Below are 21,536 nucleotides of genomic sequence, written 5' to 3'. Positions count from 1 at the left end.
AACCTTTGAAATCGGACAGGTTCTTTATCACAAACCAGTCATGTTCCCTTGCCTTCATACACCTGTTCAATAGAGTGGATTTAAAAAATGCACATCTGGATATAGTTTGACAGGTAGATTCTTGGCTTTTGACTCCTATGAATCCTAACAAATTTCCAGTAAGTCCTCAGTTGTTTCTAAGTAATGTAATTAAATGAAGGATTGCAGACTAACAAGAAATTCCTATTCTCTCTTCAACATCACCATCTGCCACCTTAATATCTTAATTGCCAATTGATTATATGGGAGGCTGTTCAAGGGAGGGATAAGTTGTTTTGAGGAGGAAATATAAAGTCAGCGACCCAGGAACAGAGCCAACTGGTAACTGATGAGGGCAGCAGTCAGTATCTAGCAGGTAATGGCCAAGAACATACTAGAAATGGGTTGACAGGGCAGGTAGTGAAAATCCTCATGTCAAGCAGAAAGGTACCTGGCTCTCTGCTTCCTTTGCAATTGCCATTTTTCTTGAAGAATAAATTCCTGTAATGTTAGCTCAGGCCATGAGATCTGAAAACATTATAGGAGGAAACTACATGGGATATCAGACTGGAAAGGAGAACCAAAGTTCCCATCACCATCTACCTCAGTAAAGTGAATTGTTGTACATTTTGCTTAAATGTATCTTGCCATTTGAAAGGACAGCAAGCACTTGTTAGAGAACCCTGGGATCTCCAGTGGCCAATCTTTACTTTGTAAGATTATCACAAGGATGGTTCACTGGAAATAATTTCTTTCATTGAGAAAAGAAAGATTAGACAATAAAAGGCTGGGTTTTGGAATGGGAAGCACCTCCCATAGGAGGTTCTGTAGAGCACAACACATAATTGGAGATTAGATTCATACAACCACAATATTAATGACACAAAAGTGAGGGATGTCTGTGGAGCAGTGAGCAGCTGGAGGACAGTCACTACGTCGCTATTTTATTAATCAGTTATTCCATCTGGTTGCTGTGGGCTGATTTTAAAGAAAGAATGGCAGCAAGCAACTACGAAGGAAAATATCATTAGAAGGTGCTAGCCATTAGGACAAATTTATAAAAACTGGAAATCTTTCTGGAAAAGGCCAAGACTACTGGCTGGCTTGACTGATTTCTTCTATGGCTATGTGGGAATTTCTATTCTGCTTATCAGAAGCCTAGAGTCCTATAATTTTCTCCATGCTGACATCTTTCTTTTACTTTAATTTGCTCCTTGTCTCACCCACATTTTGCATTTCTACACACTGCTGGGTGTTGTACCACAGATATCGCAATGAAGGTTTTTCCATTAGCAGTCTACCCTGTCTGTCAAACCAGACAGAATAAGAACTATGTATTTCAGCAGCACTCTCGTTGTGTTCCTGATTTTGTGCAGACTGGTTTAGGAACCCACATAGGCTACCCAAGCTACCATCATGGGCCTTGGGGCCTTCACAGGTAAGTAAGATGAGCTTGATTTGAATTGGGGGTTCTTCTGAAGAATGCTGGTTGCAACAACACTGCAAAATCTTACTAGGATACCTACTAAGAGATGTGCTCACTCATCCTTTTTCCTTTGTACATTCCTTGCATTAAAAATGGCACCTCTGTCTCCATCAGTATCTAACGAAGGAGAAAAAGTACAGAACCTTTTTCTATATTGCAAGAATGTATTTGCACATTCTAGGTGTTTCCCTATTGAATTACTGATTTCTTTTTTAAAGCATAGGCATTTTGTTGGAAAATGTGGTGGGAGGATTTACTCATCCTTTTATTGTGATTCAAATATCTTTAATTGGATTTATCCTGATTAACATTACTGACTTATTACAGTTACTGACTATATTCTATTTTGATCAGTAATATAACAAAAGGAGATTATTTGCAAGGTCTTAGGGTTTTTTTTTAAAAATAGATCTTCATCTGAATAAGGTAAGAAAGATTTACAGCTTAAAAAAATAAGATAGAGTTTGCTACAGTATCAGTTTGGTAGTGCTTGGTGGCTATCAGCAGCAGAAAAAGAAGGGAATATAAAATATGGGACTGACTTAATTAGGTTGGTTCCTGAATCAATATTTTCAGAATAAAGTCTAAAAGAAAAAGTGATAATTTCCCCTTGTGTATACAGTGCTTTTGGCTTCACAAATTGCCTGGAATGAAAATAAGGAATTAATCCTTCATGCTAAGTAATCTGTGAGATTTACACCACTTAATACGTTTAAGTGTTTAAATTTGCCTGGAAGTGAAATTATTGAACTTCTAATCTCAAGCAGAGAAATATCAAACATTAACAGGAAAGCTGTCTGCACATATATAGAAGCAGTCTTCTGTTTACTCCTGGGCATTCACATTATTTATGGCTTAGAACTATTATCCAAGAATGATTAGACTGCAGTTTTGATTCTGGAAGTAAATGACATTCCCGTGATATTCTTAAGAATGGACTTGTAGCAGGCAAAGGAGTGTTAAATTCAAATAATGGCTGTGAAAGGAAAAATGTTCAATTCTATACGATCAAATATAGAAACAATGAGACTGAGGGCAGGAAACTAGTATTCTTGTTCTTAAAAATAAATGAATTGATGCTAGAAGAAAAAATTATTTATTTATTTAATTTCTATAGCCACCCATCTCAACCAAGTGACTCTGGGCAGTGAACAATTCTAAAACAATACAAAAATAAATATATACAGCAGCCGAGAAAATTATAATAACAATCAATATAGCCAAGAGACTGGGCCCTTAACACACTCAGGGCCCCATGCCCGAGGACATAGCCAGGTCTTTAAAGCCTTACAAAAGGCCAACAGGGTCGGGGCCATCCTAATCTCTGAAGGGAGGATGTTCCAGAGGGCAGGGGCTGCAGCAGAGAAGGCACATCTCCCTGTCCCTGCCAGCCAACATTCGTTGACTAACGGGACCCGCAGCATGCCCAACCTGCTGGACTGAATTGGACAGGTAGAAACTATTGGGAAAAGATGGTCCCTTACGTAACCTGGTCCCAAGCCATGCAGGGCTTTAAAGGTGACAGCCAGCACCTTGAACTGCTCCTGGAAACACACCGGCAACCAATGCAGCTCACATAGTAGTGGTGTTATATATGTCGCATATCCAGTACCATTTACTACCCATGCAGCCACATTCTGTATCTGCTGAAGCTTCTGAATGCTCTTCAAGGGCAGCCCCATGTAGACCGTGTTGCAGTAGTCCAAGTGAGAGGTTATGAGGGTGTGGGTGACTGTGAGCAGAGCCTCCTGATCCAGGAATGGATGCAACTGGTGCATCACCTGGAGGTGTGCAAAGATCCTCCAACCATGTTTACCAGTTGCTTTTCAAGCAGGAGCTGTGAGTCCATGAGAACTCCCAGATTGTGTACCAGGTCTGTCTGGGCAGTGCTACCCCACCCAGGACCAAAGATGGAAAAGCCTTGTCTCTAGAAGGTCTAAATACCCAGAGCCACTCAGTCTTGCTTGGGTTGAGTCAAAGCCCATTGCACCCCATCCAGACCCACAGATCCACAAAAGTTGTGGATATTCTAATGCATCTAGTGTTTAGTACCTGCTAAAATAAAGGCAAGATTGAGATGGAAGCAGAGAGAGTATTTAAATTAGCAGCAACCAGTTCTGATGAAAATTTGGGACAACTGCTAACCGGGCACAGCATGACACTCCTCAGGAAGAAGCCCAGAAAGACCCCTCCCACCCCAACCTGCCAGCTGGTTTGCATGAACTGGATCAAACAGGCTAGATAACATGTCAGGGGGAGGGGAGTAGGTTAAAGATCTGCAAGGATGAAGCTCCTGCTTGTGAAAAAAACAGCAAAAGAGAAAACTCAACCTTAGGCCCTCCTAGATCACTGGCGTTTAGCAGCTCTTGATTAGCAATCATAGGTAAAGCTCCTAGCAGTGTGGCTTTGAATAATGAAGCTATGCGGTTGTTATGTGATTAACAAATGACAGAATCAGGCTGCTGTCACAGCCCATCAGGACAATAACCTAAACCAACAGCTAGCCTACAGCACAGTGTTTAGATTGACTTCCACCTTAATTAAGAGCCTGTCTCCAATCACATATCCTCCAAAGATAGGGAATCTTTGGGTTAGAGGGTATCATGGGCTATGACTCTGCAGATCAATATAAAAGAGAAGTTTGTCATCTCTGAGAAGAATCAGTGCCTAGAGTATGCATCTTTAATAACGTAATTGTAAGTGTAGTAATAGCATCTCAAAGGGAGATTGAACTGTTACATCCGTAGAGCAGATGAGCAGAATCCACCAGGACTCCTGCTGCAGAAGCGTCACTGAAAGAAGCATGGTGGCTACTCACTGCAAGGGGAATCACAGGGCAAAAACTTCTTGTTCTTGGATTTTACACTCAAACAGCTTTGCTTAGTTGTTGTAGTTCACTTGTGTGACCGTTTCTGTGAGGGGAAGTCATCTAAGCTTCTTGAGAGCTGCTACAATTCAGGCTTTTGACAATTGCATGAAGACGGAAAATATTACATGCAGATATGAACCTGGCACACAGAGATGGTGCAGAGGTGCAAGCTGCACGCTGGGAGGTTTGTCCCAATTTTTCAAAAGCACAACAGTTTTGAGGGAGGGAAGAAGCAGTCAGTTTAGTTTTTCTTCCTGTAAAACGTGCTTTCCTGAAGTTTTTGTTCCTGAAGACTCGGCTATATGGCTGAATTTCTCAAAATGATTAGTGGTGCTAACCAGCGAAAATAACAAGAAGTACAAAGAACACAGCCTGCAGAGATTTTTGTTCGGTTTGTAGTTCAGATACCAGAAAAACAAGGAGCAAAGCGGCTTTTCTGCCTCACTACACATTTTTAAAAATCTCCCTGACTTCTTAAAAACTGTACTTGGCCATAAATAAATGTGCTTTTGCTCCCCTTTCTAAAAAATCTTGAAACTACAACTATTCCAGCACAGGGTCTAGAAATCCAGGTGGACCTTGTGCCTCTTAGAGAGAAGGGTTCAGAGGACAGACTGTGTGGGGACAGAAAGACTCATAGCCTCCCAATCATAAAAAGGCCAGTATTTTTACCCAGGATATGGGTGTAGCTGATAAAGCCGTGTAACTTGTACCAATTTGGCCCTTAGTGAGTGGGTGAAAAGAATGACTAAGTTCAGCAGCAGCCAAGTGTTGCATAGCAGGAAAAGTAGCTAACAGAAACCTGTCGAATAGAGCAGGCCCCCACACCCTTCCCTTGCTCACCTCACACGGTTGCAGAACACTTGCTTAAAAGCAGACGATGTGATGAAATATGAAGGAAGTGCATTGACTTGTTTTTTTTTTTAAACAAACCGCTAGACCTGTGTTTCTCAACCATAGCAACTTTAAGATGTTTGGACTTCAACTCCCAAAATTCCCCAGCTAGCATGGGGCTGGGGAATTCTGGGAGTTGAAGTCCACACATCTTAAAGTTGTGAAGGTTGAGAAACACTGCTCTAGACCACATGTTTTCAACTGAGAGCATTTGGTATATGAGCATATGACTTGCACAGATGCTCTCCCAGGATATTTCTGGAAGTTCTGTAATTTTTTTGAAACAATACTCCCACCAGTTTTAGGGAAGTGAGAGCATTCCCCTTCATTTGTTCAAACTAAAACCCCAGCCATATACTGTATTTCTCAGAAAGGTTGAATAGGAATATGGCATTTTCAAGCAATAAGTTGTTAGTCTGAACATCTTTATAAACAAATTTGAACCTTGGTGGGAATCAGGTTTGATTTATTAAAGATAACGACACCTTAATTTTCTATACCAGAAATTAATTTCTTATTCTAATGGATTAGAGAATAATATATGCAGAGTTTAGATTTACAGAGGAATTAATTTGTATCTTTAGCAATTAATGTAAGTATTCCAAGGAAACAGTGGAATTTTTGACATTTTTAAGACATAAAGTAGATAGGAAAATTTCATTCTCAACTGAAGTATTTCTCTCACTGTAGATGTCAAAGTAAAGATTTCCTGTCCATAAAAGGATGGTAATGGCACTTACTTCATCTGTAGATGTATTCTGAGTTATATAAAAAAAACCCTAATTTCTATTCTCAACAATAATTTAAGCAGTATATTAAAAGAACTATTGAAATTCCTGGCAGAATAGCTGACTTTCTAAGCAGAACTGTCAAATATGAGATTGTCCCTTGTCTAAGGTAATTTCTTTTAATTGGCAGATAAATGTTATTCATTATGGTAAATGTGTTCCTAATGTTGTTAATGACTTCATGATTGATTTGCCCACGTAATCTGGTCAGCTGATTTATTTTTTTGATTTATATCCTGTCCTTCTATTCAATTTGAGCACTCTGGGGAGCTAACAATGAACCAAATGCATAATGTAAAAAATATAAATTTAGTTTTTACAAACAATACAAACAATTATTTAAGTTGAAAAAGAAAAAAAAAACTGTGCCTTTTAACAGACAACAGATGCTCCCAGTTGGGAGGTAAATCAGCATTGCAAGGGAATTTGGCCTTGAGTTAGGCGCATCAGCCCTTTGAGGTAGACCAGGTCAGGAATCAGACACCGCAGATTATTGGAACTCTATTCTTGCAGAGTTTAAGAACAGAATCCCGAAAGTCTGCTGAAGTTTCCTCTGTCCTCTCTTACACCATGAGGAATCAAGGTGGCACCTTTTCCAGGGCTGAGATTTTGCTTATTGCCTTTTTTATCTGCTAAGGCTTTTGCATTTCTTTGCTGTCCCTGTTTCCTTCAACAAGGCCTTAAAGATCTGGCTGTTCCCCCAAGCCTTGGGCTAGGATCTTAAGAGAGCTTGCTTTGTACAATTTCTGTGTTGGGAGGTTTTTGAGTTAGACTTTAATGCCTTTGTACTTTTTTGATGGTTGTTATAATTATTTTATTTTTTTATTGTTGGTGCTTTAAGTTGTAAGCCTCTCAGAGACATATGCTGAGATGGGCGGCCATATAAGTCTTTTAAATAAATACATGCCCACATTAATCAGGATAGTAATATGCTTGATACTTTGGTCTTTGACTACAAATAAACTTCAGCTGAGACATTAATTAGAGATCTAACATACGGTAATCTAAGTAATGCAGGGCAAAACAATTACAGTACTAGGAGAAAAATGTCTGAAAATGGGAAATGTTCTCTCCCTTAAAAAGAGAACAAAATGTACCTACAAATGTTTAATATTTACATCACAACCTGGAAAGAACAGATTAATAGAAATATAGAAAATGTGCATATCTTGCTCTTTAAATTAGGCAGAATGGCATTGGGGAAATGGAGTAGACTTCTAGAGGTGTTTTTTTTACATCGAGTGCAGGCAGACTTCAAGGGAGTTTAATAGAACCAGCATTTTTGGACAAAACAAGCATTCTTTTACAGATTTGAATGAATCCTGAGCCGATCTCAATAAGTCAGGACCTTGTGAATTTTTAATTGCTCAGGAGTGAAGTCTGCCATTTAGGGTGCATTGAAAGCTGGACAATAGCAAAACAAAAACAATCAGCAGCATCATTGCTCGACATATTGGGATTGTTCGCCAACATTTCTGATATTGAATCCTAGACCAAAATACTGAAGAGGGATGTGAAAATGCCTGACTGTTGGCATTACACAGAATGTTCGTTTTCATGATGCTAGTTAGCCAGTTTTGCATGATTCCTTTCCACTCCATTTCTCCTCCCCATCCTGTCCAACCCCATAGCATCACGTGGTATACTTGGAGCCACTCAAGCATACTTCTGTTGGGCTGCTTTTGGCATTCTTGTCCTCGTCCTTTTCTACCCTGGAGCTTTTGCCATTCTTCAGATCTTGGTTTTCCCCCAACCTCTTTTTATGGATGGATAGTTTGTAGATAGGATTATTAACATGTTACTCCTTTAAGGAGCTCAGGTGATACACACCAGGAGTGCCAGATTGCCTATCCTGGCATATGCATCCCTCTGTCACTGATTTTTATCCTCACAACAGTTACATTTTCAGCTGGGGGACAATAATGGGCTACAGGTCATCTTATTTATTGATTTATTTGTTTGCTTATTCCAACGATTCATATACTGTTTCTGGATTCCAAAACAATTCACTATAAAAATAGGATACCATAAGGTAAAAGAAGCAGAATGAAAAGAGGATGAAAACAATCCACTAAACTACAAGAGCTTATTTTCATGACTTTCCGATTGTTTGATATACTGTATATTGATTCAGTAAGATGTATACCGAAGGGAGAAGAAAAACTTGGTGAATTTTTAAAAGTTTACTATCTTAACTTTTCCAGAGTGCAGCCAGCAAGCACAAAACTCAGATACTTTGAACCATGGAAAATTCTTGTCATCATTTTGGCCAGCACAATTGCAGCAGCGATCATCATTGGATTCCTGACTTATTTTTCACAATATGGTAAAAAGCATCTTATGGTCAATTTATAGAGCTGCTTTTTGAACAGATCTGTAGTTGGTTTTATTTTACAAATAGGCAAACTCCGCTTTCCCTGATTTTATAAGATGGAAATAACTTGGCTTATTTTTCCATGCCAATCAGATGTTCTTGCTACAGAGCAGAACAAAATACTTTCTTCTCACGCATTGAATTAAAGATATATTTTTGCTTCACCACGGAAGAAAATAAAAACTTGCTCCAAGTGTTTCTGTTGTAAGCCTGTAGAGACTTCCTTGCTGGCCTTTTCCTCAGGCTGCGGCATTGCTTGCAAAATGTAAGATGATGGATCACATTCTGAAAATCTACTGCAAGGAAAGCCAAGTGATCCTAGGATGTAGAAAAAGCCTCACAGTTGGCAGAATCCACCATTTATCTTTGACATGAACTTCTGAACATATCTTTGAAAGATTAAAACATGGGTTCTGGCCTAGGATTTTATGGCCTAAGATATTTTGCATTATTATGCAAAACATTAATTTTGCTACTTTTACCAATCATTTGAAAGAAAGCAAGTTAGAATTTCCTAGGTTTAGATTTTTTTTAATTGCTACTAATGAAGAGAAATATAATATAAAGAAAGCTGTGCTCATACCCACTGGAAATGAAATTTCCTCTGCTATATAGGCAGAAGGACTGCCCTCCCCCTCCCTGTTTAGTGTGGTCTTCCAACTCCAAGAATAGGAATAGTGAAGAAAAATAAGTAACACGGATTCTTTGGGAGGTCCTGGTGGAATATTGGAATTGCTAATTTAACACAAATCTTACTTTTTAGGTTTTAGAGATCAAAAGTTATCATATTACAAGGGCAACTTTAAAATCACTGGTTTGCAATACAATGGTGCTTTGTCTCGGCAGACCTCAGACCAATTTAGAGATTTAGGAAATTGGATTGAAAAACTGGTAAGTCTCTGGATTTTGTTTTTTACTACCTTGCTTCATGTATCAGTTGCCAGATATTAACATACATTGTCCATCTCATCTTATTTGTCCTCACTCTGGATTCATCTATCTAGGTTTGGCTTGAGGTATTGTGATTTGTAAATGAGAGTTTATAGCTTCATGTGTGATATAGAAATATGAGGAGTTGTGACTTCTTCAACAAACCATGCATCAATATATTAGGACTTAAAAACAATTTAGGAACCCAGCAATTTTTGGATTTTGCTTAGAATATTAATTGAAAACTGTGGACAATTTCTGGTTAATCTCTATGTCATACAGTATATCAGCAATTATCAGTAAATGTATTTCACTGCTGGAAATATGTTACTACATTTACAGTACAATGCATTTGATAAAAAAAAAAAAAGGGAAGTTGTGTAAGTCACACAAAACATTAGTAAATCAATTTTGTACGTATCATACCCAACAGTGATTGTGCATCACTGGCTTAGAGAACTGCTTTTGACAGTTTGGTTGCTTCTGGATTGTTTTCTGAAACATGCCTATTCTGAAACTGTGTAAATCCTTGATGTATTTACTTGCTACTTGGCTGTAGATCTTGGTGATTAATGTAATTGGTTATATAGTTAAAGCTCTGATCATAGTATCTGTGTGACATATAATCAAGATGCCTGCTTTACCTAACACACTTATTTAGAGGACTTCATACATGTTTCAGAATTTTCAATTTCCTGTTCTTCTCCAAGCATCTTTTGTTCAGTTTATTTAGGTTCTCCAGTGGATTGATTGGGATATTCTGTCTGGTATCACAGGGTTACGTTCCTTTTTACAATGTCATGGACAGACTTTAAAAGAGGTCAGTTCATCAGAGTAGACAGAGTTCATATCATCAACTTCTGTTCAAGGAATGCTTCAAGTTCAGTTATTTAACACAGGTTTTGGATGTCAAAGGTCTCACAGTTCCATTTTCATTTAATGGAGTTCATGAAGGAGATGCTGTTTGAAATCTGAAGCCTTGGATTGTAAGAATACTAAACCAGATAGGCCAATGGTTTCTGAGGGTAGAAGGCAATAGCTGTATTCATCTGAGGCATCTGTTGCTGGCTTTAGCATATCAGGTTGTAGATGAAGAGTGAAAAGAATGGATATTTATCTCTCTGTACAAACAGCAGCATGGGCAAGAGAAATAAAGTTTAGCCTACATCTCTCTACATACATAACTTTGTATATAATGGTTGTGTTTTTTAAAAATCCATCAGCATAGCTTTTCTTAAGCTCAGCTAGAGAGAACTATGGTGGAGTAAAGCTTTTAACCACACACAGAATAAGATGCATTTCTGAATTCATCTGATCTCTTTAATGTGTGTGTGTGTGTTTTGAAAACAGGCAAAGGTCCTGCAAATTTCTATATAACAATATGATAGATGTGGCAACTTCCCAAATATCTTTACTGGTTAATTGAGGCACTTCCACACCATCATTCTTCCTAGTCCCAATTCCCTAAAATCAGTTTGATGCAAAATGATGATTACCTTTACTTCTGCTAACTCAGAATACTGAAAAAAGGCAGAGAACAACATCAGTCAATAAAGGCAAATGTGGCATTCAATCAGTGGCCCACCCTCATGCCACACAAAAGGGAACAAAAATAAATTGATACTGGCTCCTATCTACATTTTCAGTTCACAATGTATTTATTTTTCTGGCCATCATCATCATATTCATCTGAGCAGTTACTACAAGGGGAAACTACCTAGATGCAAAGGTGCCATTCCTTCTGTTTCTATTAAAAAGCCAGTATGAAGACTAAAGGATAGTGTATTGGTATTTTTGCAACCAGGGACTTTTCATAATAGCTGTAAACATGACTGTTTATTGCTATATTAGCAGAAATGAGAGTGTACAGTTGGAATTACTGTGAACTGTCTTGACTGATTATAGATCCTTGCAACTCTTCCAGGCTGTATAGTAGCTTAGGTAAAGGGAACAAGAATGAAGTTGAGAAGAGTTCTGTCATTTTCCTCCTCCTCTGTAGTACTGATCAGTTAGCTACATTTTTTTAAAAAAAGCAACTGCCTTGAAACAGGAGTTCCCTGGAGAAATATTCTAAACCAAAATTCTACGGGAGAGGGGATGAAGCAAGAATTCCTGCCAGTGGGAAAACTGGACAGCTCAAAAGCAGAACTTTTCAAAGCATTTAAAGAAACAACAGCAAACCACAGCTGAGCCAGCAACAAAGTAACTTAACCCTCAAACTCTGCCCATGTTGTAAGATCTCAGAGGTCTGGAGCTGCTTTTGAACTAGTGCAGAATTCTCATGTGGGGTGCCGTAAGGTGATCTTTGAAGCAGCCACCTTCCATGCTTCTTGGACTGCAAATCTGTCACTATTTGTCCAGGAGCAAATGGGCATTTAATCAATTAAATAGAATTCTAGGCATAATCATCTAGATTTCCAAGCATAGATTTTCCCTATGAACTGCTGCTGTGCGGGGGCATAATGATTGCTTCCTAGTTTGTCACAGTCAGAAGTGAAATGTATTTCCTTCCCTGGGAAGTCAGTCTTGCTCTGTTCCTTGTGAAAAAATGTGTTGGCCACAGCTTTGGTTGGCCCAAGGCAGAAACATGGGCCAACCCATAGAGCAGTCCTTGGAATGCCACTGAAGAGGAGAAGCAGAGCAGAAACTTCCACTGGTCAGACCTCCCAGCGAGCGCCAGAACATAGAGCAAAAATAATCATTTGGCTTCCTTATCGTACCAAAGAGGTACAGGAATGTCAGGATTCTTGCCAGGAGGATAATTAGCCAGGTATGCCAAACAGCTCCCACTAACTTACTGGAAAATCTAGAAAACACGCTTCTAAGGTGGAGCTGAAAAATATTCTTATTGTCACCACTTCATAAAATTAGCACTTTATATTTCTGATTAGGTACTGCTTATGTAAGAACCAAAGCAGGCAATGTCAACTGAACATGCAGATATTAAAAAGAAAAAGAAAAAAGGCATCAGTTGGGGCTGGCCAAGGTAGATAACTATCAGAAGAGAAACAGCATGCTGCTGAAGCTTGTGTTCCTTTAGAAAGAAATGGCCCCTTGGCCCCGATGAAAAGTAATACTACCGTAGAACAAACAGGCAACCTCTGAGCGGTGAGTTCCTGATCCAAACTCCTTTTCTAAAGCAAAAGGTGTTTGTTTGGGCTTATCATTTGAGACGGCAAGAGTTGTGCCTGTCTGTGTGATATGCTTTCTTAAAACGACCAGGCTGGGTGTTTTTTGTGCTTTTTGTTTTTGTGCGTAAGTCAGAGATTGGGGGGCAGAACACTGTGAGAGGGACCCTTGGCTCTGGGGACAGTGAGAATAAAGCACTGCTTTCTGCCGACATTTTATCCTTCCCTCCCTGCCACCCCCCATCAGCAACTTTCAATGGACATATATGGTATGTTATTATAAGCAAAACCAGCAAACATGGAGCTATTTTGGACCATAATAGAAAGACTTCAGAGCAGACATTGGTTTCTTTCATGAGTCCTGATATTGTAAGTATGGGATACAATTATGGCATGCGTGGGGGGGGGGAGCCCATGTTACAAATTTGTACTGCACCCCCAAGATCCCCCATATATAAATGACCCCAAAACTCACTTCCCTGAGGCTCACTTTAATTTGAGCAATTTTAACAACTAACAATAAATTTAGTGTTACCTATTGCTGAAAACCAGCCTCTCTGAGACTATTTCTGCTTTTTCTTCCTTGCCATTGCAGACGCAAGTGGAACTGATTTCAGTACAGTGGTACCTCGCTTCACGAACTTAATTCGTTCTGTGACTCTGGTCGCGACCCAAATTGGTCGCAACCTGAATCAAATTTCCCCATAAGGTTCAATGTAAATACGGTTAATCTGTTCTGAACCATATGTATTTTTTTTTTTAAACCGCAAAAATATGACACAAAGTACAGTATGAAGAGAGAGAACGCTAACCTTGCTTGACGCGACTTCTGGCGTGGAGGACAGGAAGGCGGGTGGGGAGGCGATTATTGCTTGGAGGGAGAGTCCCCCACCCTACAGGAAGCCGCGATCACGTGTCACGGGAGGGAAAATGGCCGCGGATCCTGTTCGTCACCCGATCCGGCGTTCGCGAACAGAGGCAAAATTTTGCGAACGGAGCTGTTTGTGACCCGAATTGGTCGTGAACAGAAGCGTTTGTGACCCGAGGTACCATTGTAGTTGTGTTCTGAGCAAGACTAAACTCTTAAAAAAAAAAAGGATGCAACATGCTTGTGTATTTAATTCTGTGCATTCAAAAGGAAAGAAATATGGGGGATTCAGTTAATAAAGGAATATGCTGGTTGCACTAAATCATGTATGGCATAATGTTTTTATTATGAAATAAAGAAATATAACAATAATTACAGAAGAACATTCAAAGGACGCAACAGAAGGTCAGATTTAGGTCCAAATGAAAGCACACCAATGACACACCCCCCGCATATAGTACTAAAAATGCTGTGTTCTGAGTTAGCTGTCGCTTTCTCTTGTTCCCTCTCAGCTCTTGGGTTGGTGTAACTCCACTCAAATTCTACTATTGTCTCTGGCTTCTGAAAAGTAATATATTATGCTATGAGCTGCATTTTATTAGGAAATGGTTATATACTGGTAAGAATGCTGGCACTATGATGTGTCAACTATTTCTAGCATATTAAAAGGCTGACATATTTTTACAAGTAAATTATTTCTGCCACTCCTTTGAATAAAGTTGTGGTTCTCGTCATATGGTTTACGAGAGGATATGTTGGAATTTCCAAAGGAATAAACAAAGATAATTAAAACTGCCAGGGCATGAAATGCTTTCGTCAGCTTGGCTAGGCAAAACATGCTTAAGAAAAAATATAATTGCTAGAATAATTATGTATCCACGAACGAGGCTCAGGGCAATTCCTCACCGCAGCTTAAGCTGCTTGTCTCCTGTGTTGCTTCCAGTTGTTTCTTAAGTCAGCTTCAGAAATTCCAGTCCATTTGGCAGTGGATGGGCAAAGGTGCAGGGCTGTGCTCAGGGTGGTCTGTGGCCACTACAAGACCAGGCTGATTGTTCCCCTGCTTCTTGCCTTTTCCATCCATGCAGGAGCAATAAACCCCACTGGCTGACTCCTGGGGGGATTGGCTTACCAGGGCCTGCCTCTTCTTTTGAGGGATTGTTCCCTCATCTATTCTGTCTTCAGGAAGTGGTGAGGGGCCCATACTGATGATGGGCCAAGGGAAAAGTAGAATCCCATCCACCAAATCATTTTTTAATGGTTCAGAATAGAAGAAGGATCACCTGGAGTCCTACCTTCCTTCTCTATTCTGTAGATAAAAAGATGAAGTCTGAAAAAAATAATAATAAAATGAAATAACCGTTAGGACTGTCCATTGTAATCACCTACAGTATTGTTTCCAGGGGGTCAGGAAAGTTCTGTGTCTTTTGATATATAGTATAGATAATGTAAATTGTTGCCTGTTGTTTATGTCTTTCTCTCTTTGTTTTTTGTCCAGGTTTAAATGACTTTGATGCTTGCTGATGTTTAATGAATAACCATCAAGCTATTTTGTTGTTGTTTGTGCTGGCTGACCTGTGTATATTTGCTGTGACCTAGCTATAGGGGCTGTGTTGGGTGGAAACTAAACTAGGAATTACGCACAGTAATTTTCCAGCCGTATATAGTCATCTAAAATAGTAGCATTTGATAGCCTGATCCTCCATGTCTTTCAATGACACTCAGTACCAGCTTTCCATATTCCAATTTCAGTTAACTTTTTCAGTCATAACAGATGTAATTATATTTTTAAAGAGTGGTGAGGGGGCATTAAATATGCTCCTTTCTAAAGAAGGTCTCCCCTCTCTTTCTAAATGGCTACTTAGCAACTTGTGGGGCAAACAATGTTAGCAATTTCCACCAGATAGGAATCTGAAGCATTTAATTGCTATGGTTTTTTTAGCCTGCTAGCTCAAAATCTGCCTATACCAAAGCAACAGATTTTAGACTTCACCTACCACAATCAAGTGTAACAACCCTGCTTGCTGTACAATGAATGCATCATTGTCTGACTAAGCTTTCTTAGTTAACAAACCTAAAATTCACAACATCAGTTATAATAATAGTAATGTTTCACCTAGATAGTTGTGAAGCTTCTAGATGGCTGGAGTCAGTGGAAATATGTCATTCTGAACAGCTTCTCAAAGGCAGCATCTGAAAGGAGCTCATGTTTTCAGTCATGGAAAGGAAGTGGGGCATTGTTAAAATCTGGAGTTGGAACGCTTTTCCTAACTCGCTGCTCTCCAAATAAGTTGGGAGTATTCCTAGCCACCACACAGAAATGCTTGCTGAGCGGTTCAGGATTAAAGACCTAACATGTTTAGCAGGCATTAGATTGGTAAAGGCAGTAAAACACAATCGTCCTGTTTCTTGTTCACTACCTACAATCTGCCATTTGTATGATGTTGACTCATACTCTGCTAAAGACCTCTTGATCTTTAGGAAAAAAATTACAGCTGCAATATTGAGACACTTAAGGGTACAAATTTAGAACGTATAAAATATGAAACTTCATTCTTGAGGTTAGTGATGATGCTAAGATATATTAAAAATCTGCAGTGTCACCCAACAAGGATAAGTGATTTTCTTATAAACATCTGGTGAAATCTTTCTTAATGGAACTTCTGCAACCTGTAGACCCATTTGTACTGGTGGGCACCTTCTTTGGCACCCACCAAACACTGTTCTCCTATTGCTTATGTTTAGATGGGTTTAGACAAATCTGCCATGAATTTGAAGTCATCTATACTAAGAAACAAACACTTGCCTCCAGTGCCATTCCAAGTATGTTTGTGTACCCCACATGGGCCCTCACATTATTCTTGGACAAGGTAGCTGTAGCTCTGTGCTTTCTTTAGAAAAATGCCAGATACCCTGAAAAATTAAAAAAAAAAAAAAAAGCTATGGGTGTGGGGAAGTCTGCTAGGAGGCTAAAGGAAGTAGTGAGGAGCTACATTTAAAAAAAAAAAAGTGTGTGTAGTATTTTTTTTAGATGAATAAGTTTTGTTCAATGTCCCTGTGTATGTGTGTATGCATAGTGTTTGCCTGGATTTGTGTGTATGGGTATGTGGGGTATTCCTTTGGGTTTTGTTACATTTGTACGTGGGTGGATGGCCCACCTGCATGCATGTTTCTCTGAGCATCACCAGACTGTTTAGGCAAAGTAGAGTGTTGATATTTGGCTATAAGACAGATGTGCTAAATTTCTTGAGAAAAATGTGTGTCTCTGAACTCTGACATCCTTATGTAGAAATGGCTGTTTGAACAGAAAACTGTGGGGGAAAATTGGGTCTTCACAATGTCTTGTTAAATATTTCATTCTGAAAACTTTTAAAGACAATTTGAAGTATTAAAAAAGTAATTAAAATATATGAATATATCCAACATTTATCTTACTTACTATCAGCAGGCTAGGGACAAAGAAAGTAAAGATATATTCTTCATTCTGTTCTGGTGAGTTGGGCTGAGTAAGAGTGAGGTGAGGGATGTTAAAACAATGTTTACCTAATTATTTTGGAAAAAGCTTCCTATGCCAGGCATTGGAAAATAGCAAGACAAGAAGGACCTTCATATTGAATCAGACTCTTGGTCCATTTATTGTCAGCATGGACTGGCAGTGGTTCTCTGAGTTTTTGCATAACTTTTCTAGCTTTATTTTGACATGCCAGAGATCAAAAGGACCTTCCTTTTCAAATACCATTTATCTGTCTGTCTGTCTGTCTGTCTGTCTGTCTGTCTGTCTGTCTGTCTATCTATCTATCTATCTATCTATCTATCTATCTATCTATCTATCTATCTATCTATCACATTCATAAAATCCAAATGTTAAAAACTACAATTAAAAAACATCAGCAATATTATTATTAACAAGATAGTGGAGAGAACTGACGTAAAAAACAATGCAGCCATTTCATCAACTCACCAATTCCTTGAGATCCCCAGGCCTGCTGACATCCTTCAGAAGGATGTCAAGGATGGGGCCAGTCTCACCTTGGGGGGAATGATGTTCCACAGAGCGGGTGCCATGGCAGAAAAGGCCCACCTCCTGGGTCCTGCCAGATGAAACTCTTTCTCAGGCAGAACCTGCAGCATTCCTCTTCTGCCAGACCTGATGGGATGGGCAGATGTAATCGGGTGGAGGCGGTCCCTCAAATAACCTGGCCCCATGCCATGAAGGACTTTAAAGGTCAAAACCAGCACCTTGAACTGGACCTGGAAGCAAACTGGCAACCAATGCAACTTGCGGAGCGGAGGTTTAATGTGTGCCATTCTAGGCACACATAACTGTCCCTGCCACTGCATTTTGCACCAGCTGAAGCTTCTGGATACTCTTCAAGGGCAGCCCCATGTAGAGTGCATTACAGTAATCCATTCAGGATCTGACCAGGGCATGAGTGATTGAGCAGTGCCTCCCAGTCATGGAACAGGTGCAACTGGCGCACAACATGAAGCTGTGCAAAAGCCCTCCTAGCCACGACTGCCACATGCTCTTCGAGCAGGAGTCATGATCTAGGAGGGTCCCCAAGTTGTGCACTGGATCCCTTGGGGCAGTACAGCCCCATCCAGTACCAAAGATGGCATAGTTCCTTTTGCTGCTATTATTCTTATTCTATTCTCATCCTCAGCTGTACAGTATTTTACTTTTGGCTTTTAAGCGTGAGTCCTTTGTTGGACGCTTTTCTTGTACTGCTCTTGTACAGTGCCCTGAATTTATGCCACCCATAAGCAGGGCTGTCTTTAGACATTCTGGCACCCTAGGCAAAGTCATAGTCTGGTGCCCCCTATGGTTTGGCTCATCTTCCGATTTTGTTAGGAATTTCAAAAAGGCTCCCTCTTGTTTCTTTTTTTCTTTGAGTTTTGAGTTTTACACTTATGATCTTCAGCCCTGGACAACTTTTTTTTCTTTTCTCAGACATTTTCACCCTATTTACACAGTAAGTAATTTTAATTTTATCAGCACCCAATGTTGTCATATGGCAACAATTCTGAGAAATTATATTTAACGATTCTGAGAAATTATAATTGAGTTGGTGGCTGGCTCACAGAGTGTGCCATTACTGTTTTTTGCTTTTTTATTGTGTTTTTCAGAAGCCTTTTCAATTTTGGTCCCCCCTAAAATTTGGTGCCCCTAGGCTGGTGCCTACTCGGCCTTAGCCTAGAGCCAGCTCTGCCTATATGGTTATATAGAAATCATTGTAACTGTTATTATTTTTTGAAAGGAATTTCTGGCATGCAGAAAGTGCTTTACCATGGAGCACATTTCCAAGCTATACTTGATGCAAAGGGCCAACACCAAAGTTCAAAAGCATCAGTACTCTTCCTATCCTGCTTCTTCAATGTCCAGCTAGTGTCAGAGGGAATACCATGGCTTCCACGATTCTGATCTTTGTAGATATAGAGACATTACGACATTTGAATATATTTTCCAAGGCCTTCATGGCTGCTCTACCAAGTGCTAGTCTGCTACATATTTCTTGACTGCTTGTTCCTTTACTGTTGATGGTTGATCCTAAAAGTCAGAAGTTATCCACCACTTCAGTATCTTCATTGCCAATTCTAAGGCTGATTGTTCTGCCTGTGGTTATTATATACTTCTTTATATTTAATTTTAGTCCAATTTTTGTTCGTTAACTTTTATTACTAGAGCTTGCAGATCCTTTGCATTTTCAGGTTTCAGGGTAGTGTCATCAGTATAGCACAGGTTGTTAATGTTTCTTTCTCCAATTTTAAAACCACACTCATCTTCTTCCAGTCCAGTTTCCCTTAATATATATTCAACATATAGGTTGAATAAGTAAGTATACAGCCTTGTTCTATTCCTTTGCCAACCTGGAGCCAGTCTGTTTTACCATGTTCTGTCTGTACTGTGGCTTTCTGACCTGTATATAAGTTTTGTAATGAGGACAAAGAGATGTTCTGGAATTCCCATTTTTCCTAGCACATTTCACAGCTTGATTGTCAATTGTGACTTGTTTTTGGTAGTCTTTGGTTTTCTCAATTATCCAGCATGCATCAGCAATTAATATTGTCAGAACCTGCATCACCCAACTGTTGTTGTTTTCCATTGTATTGCATTCGTTGGGAGTTGGATTGATTTGTTTCTGCCACTTGTAACTAAGGAAGGGGGAGGTGGCTGTTAATGGTTGTAAGGGGAGTTGGGAAGCAGCTTAACCATATATGGGCAAGTTAGACTGGCTTGATTGCAGGCCAGGCAGCTGGGGCCCAAAGAACCAGGAAGAAGCTCGGGGAGGAAGGAGAGAGGTCAACAACAGGTGAAGAGGAGTCACGACGCCAGGCAATAAGGGGAAGGGGGATAAATAGAGGGAGGTTTACTCAAGGCGTTAGTTTTAACAATGCTCTGTTTACAAGCTACATGTACCCCTTAATAAAGAAGTATTTTTCTGAACCAAGTCTGGTTGCATGAGAATGCTTCAGAACTGAGAGTTGGACATCGTGGACTTGACAAATATCTTGTGTTCCTCAGTCTTTCCTAAAGCCAGCTTGAACATCTGGCATCTCTTTTTTCATATAAGACTCTAATCTCATTGGTTGATCCTAACTATTATTTTTCTAGCATATGAAATTAAGAGCAGATGGAGTGTGAAGCTGTAGTTCTTACCATGCTTCAAAAGAGTGTCTTTTTGTACATGGTGTTATTCTGGGACACACTCATTATCATTATCAACTTCTTCTGCACTAAGGTGAACTCTAGGATTTTACAGTGGGACACAGAAAAGATAAAGTAGTAATTTCCATCTGCTCAAAGTAGGCTTCAACCTGCAAACAAAATTTGAGCAAATACTTGTATTTTTCTAACATGCCCTTGAGCGGAAAATTTTTCTTGTGTTCTTGACCAAGATAATGTTTTTAATACTGTTTGTTATTTCTAAATATCTTACAACTATCTAAAGCACAAAATTAGATGCAGGATTTATGGTCAGCTTTTTAAAATAATGCTAACCAACAGAGGCGTAGTTTGGCAGAATAGAGATAGCATTCAAAGAAGGGAATTGTTACATTGTGTGATTATATCTTGAATGAAAAACCAATACACAGTCAAATACATCTGATAAGAATTATCTGTAATATTTTGTTCTCAAGACTAGAATGGGCCACACTTTAGCCCATTGAAACAAATGGAATTTTAATTATTGCTTAAATAATTTCCATTAATTTTAGCACCCCTATGCATGCTTCTTCAGAATTTTTATTGGGCTTTTCATTCATTAGAGCTTTGTCTCCTTGTGCTTTGTTTATCATGCTGAGGTTCCATTCTTCTGAAGTATAATATCTGTTTCTAGTGCTTTGTGCATCTGTGTTGCATTTGGGCATTTTATTACAACTGCACAATAGCCCATTTGTAAGAAATACTGTAAGAAATACTGTAAGAAAAGTAACTAAAACCATGTTTTCAGCTGTGAAAGTGGTACCTTATAACATTCGTTAATTAACTTTATCTATATGGAGAACTTCAGGATATTTTTTTACAATCCCCCTTTGGCATATTTGTCAAGAAACAAGAAATGGCTTTCCCAACTTTCAGTTGTGCTACAAATTGCCTTAGAAGCAGTGATGGGAAACCATTTTGCAAAATCTTAAAAGTTCCCAAATATCCCACAGTGTAAAGTTCAGATACTGATAATGATGATATGTGGAGTTTAACTGATCCAGCCTTTTTTTAAAAAATAAAAAGACAATAACTTAAATAACATCATTATTATGGTTGCACAATAACAACTGGGAATAGTAGAGTGAATGAGGCTTCTTTAAAAGCAGAGGCTTTTTAAGCTGGCATGAGGGTTAGAAGTACTAGAGTCAGACACAAGAGCAGTGTTGTTTTTTTTAAAGTTGTCAGTTTTAGTATTAATCTGGGATCTCTACATCTGTAGTAATTTATCAACATGCTGTCCTAGTCAACTGTGATACTGTTATATACATCAGAGTAATGAATCTATTAGGTTTTTTAATTGCAGCAGCCACAATTCTGTAGCCACAATTCTTTGTGGAAGGCATATACTTTCTTATTCTTATTCCACTTCCACTGAATTATAATAGTTGTTTATCAATAATAGCACTCTTAGATGAAATAAGAGAGTCAGGATGGGGTGGTGGTTAAGGTTTTGGATTAGAAGTAGGAAGACCCAG

The 21,536-nt window shown here is 39.1% G+C and overlaps 1 protein-coding gene across 1 annotated transcript in view; it reads left to right on the top strand.

Moving 5' to 3' along the window:
* The first annotated feature begins 1,292 nt into the window (after positions 1 to 1,292).
* LOC103050369 (uncharacterized) overlaps positions 1,293 to 21,536 on the top strand; it is a 51,703-nt gene continuing 31,459 nt past the window's right edge. Inside the window, exons 1-3 of the mRNA XM_025163432.2 lie at positions 1,293 to 1,456; positions 8,260 to 8,381; positions 9,193 to 9,320. Of these exons, the coding sequence (XP_025019200.2) occupies positions 1,293 to 1,456; positions 8,260 to 8,381; positions 9,193 to 9,320 (414 nt within the window). The remainder of the gene's footprint in view (positions 1,457 to 8,259; positions 8,382 to 9,192; positions 9,321 to 21,536) is intronic.

Source organism: Python bivittatus, unplaced genomic scaffold (assembly GCF_059951505.1).
Source record: "Python bivittatus isolate LINGU-HERP-01145 unplaced genomic scaffold, Pbiv_v1 ctg000000_np1212, whole genome shotgun sequence".
NCBI classification, from domain to species: domain Eukaryota; kingdom Metazoa; phylum Chordata; class Lepidosauria; order Squamata; family Pythonidae; genus Python; species Python bivittatus.
Note: the sequence above shows the minus strand (reverse complement) of the source record. Positions and strands in the feature narration are given on the sequence as shown.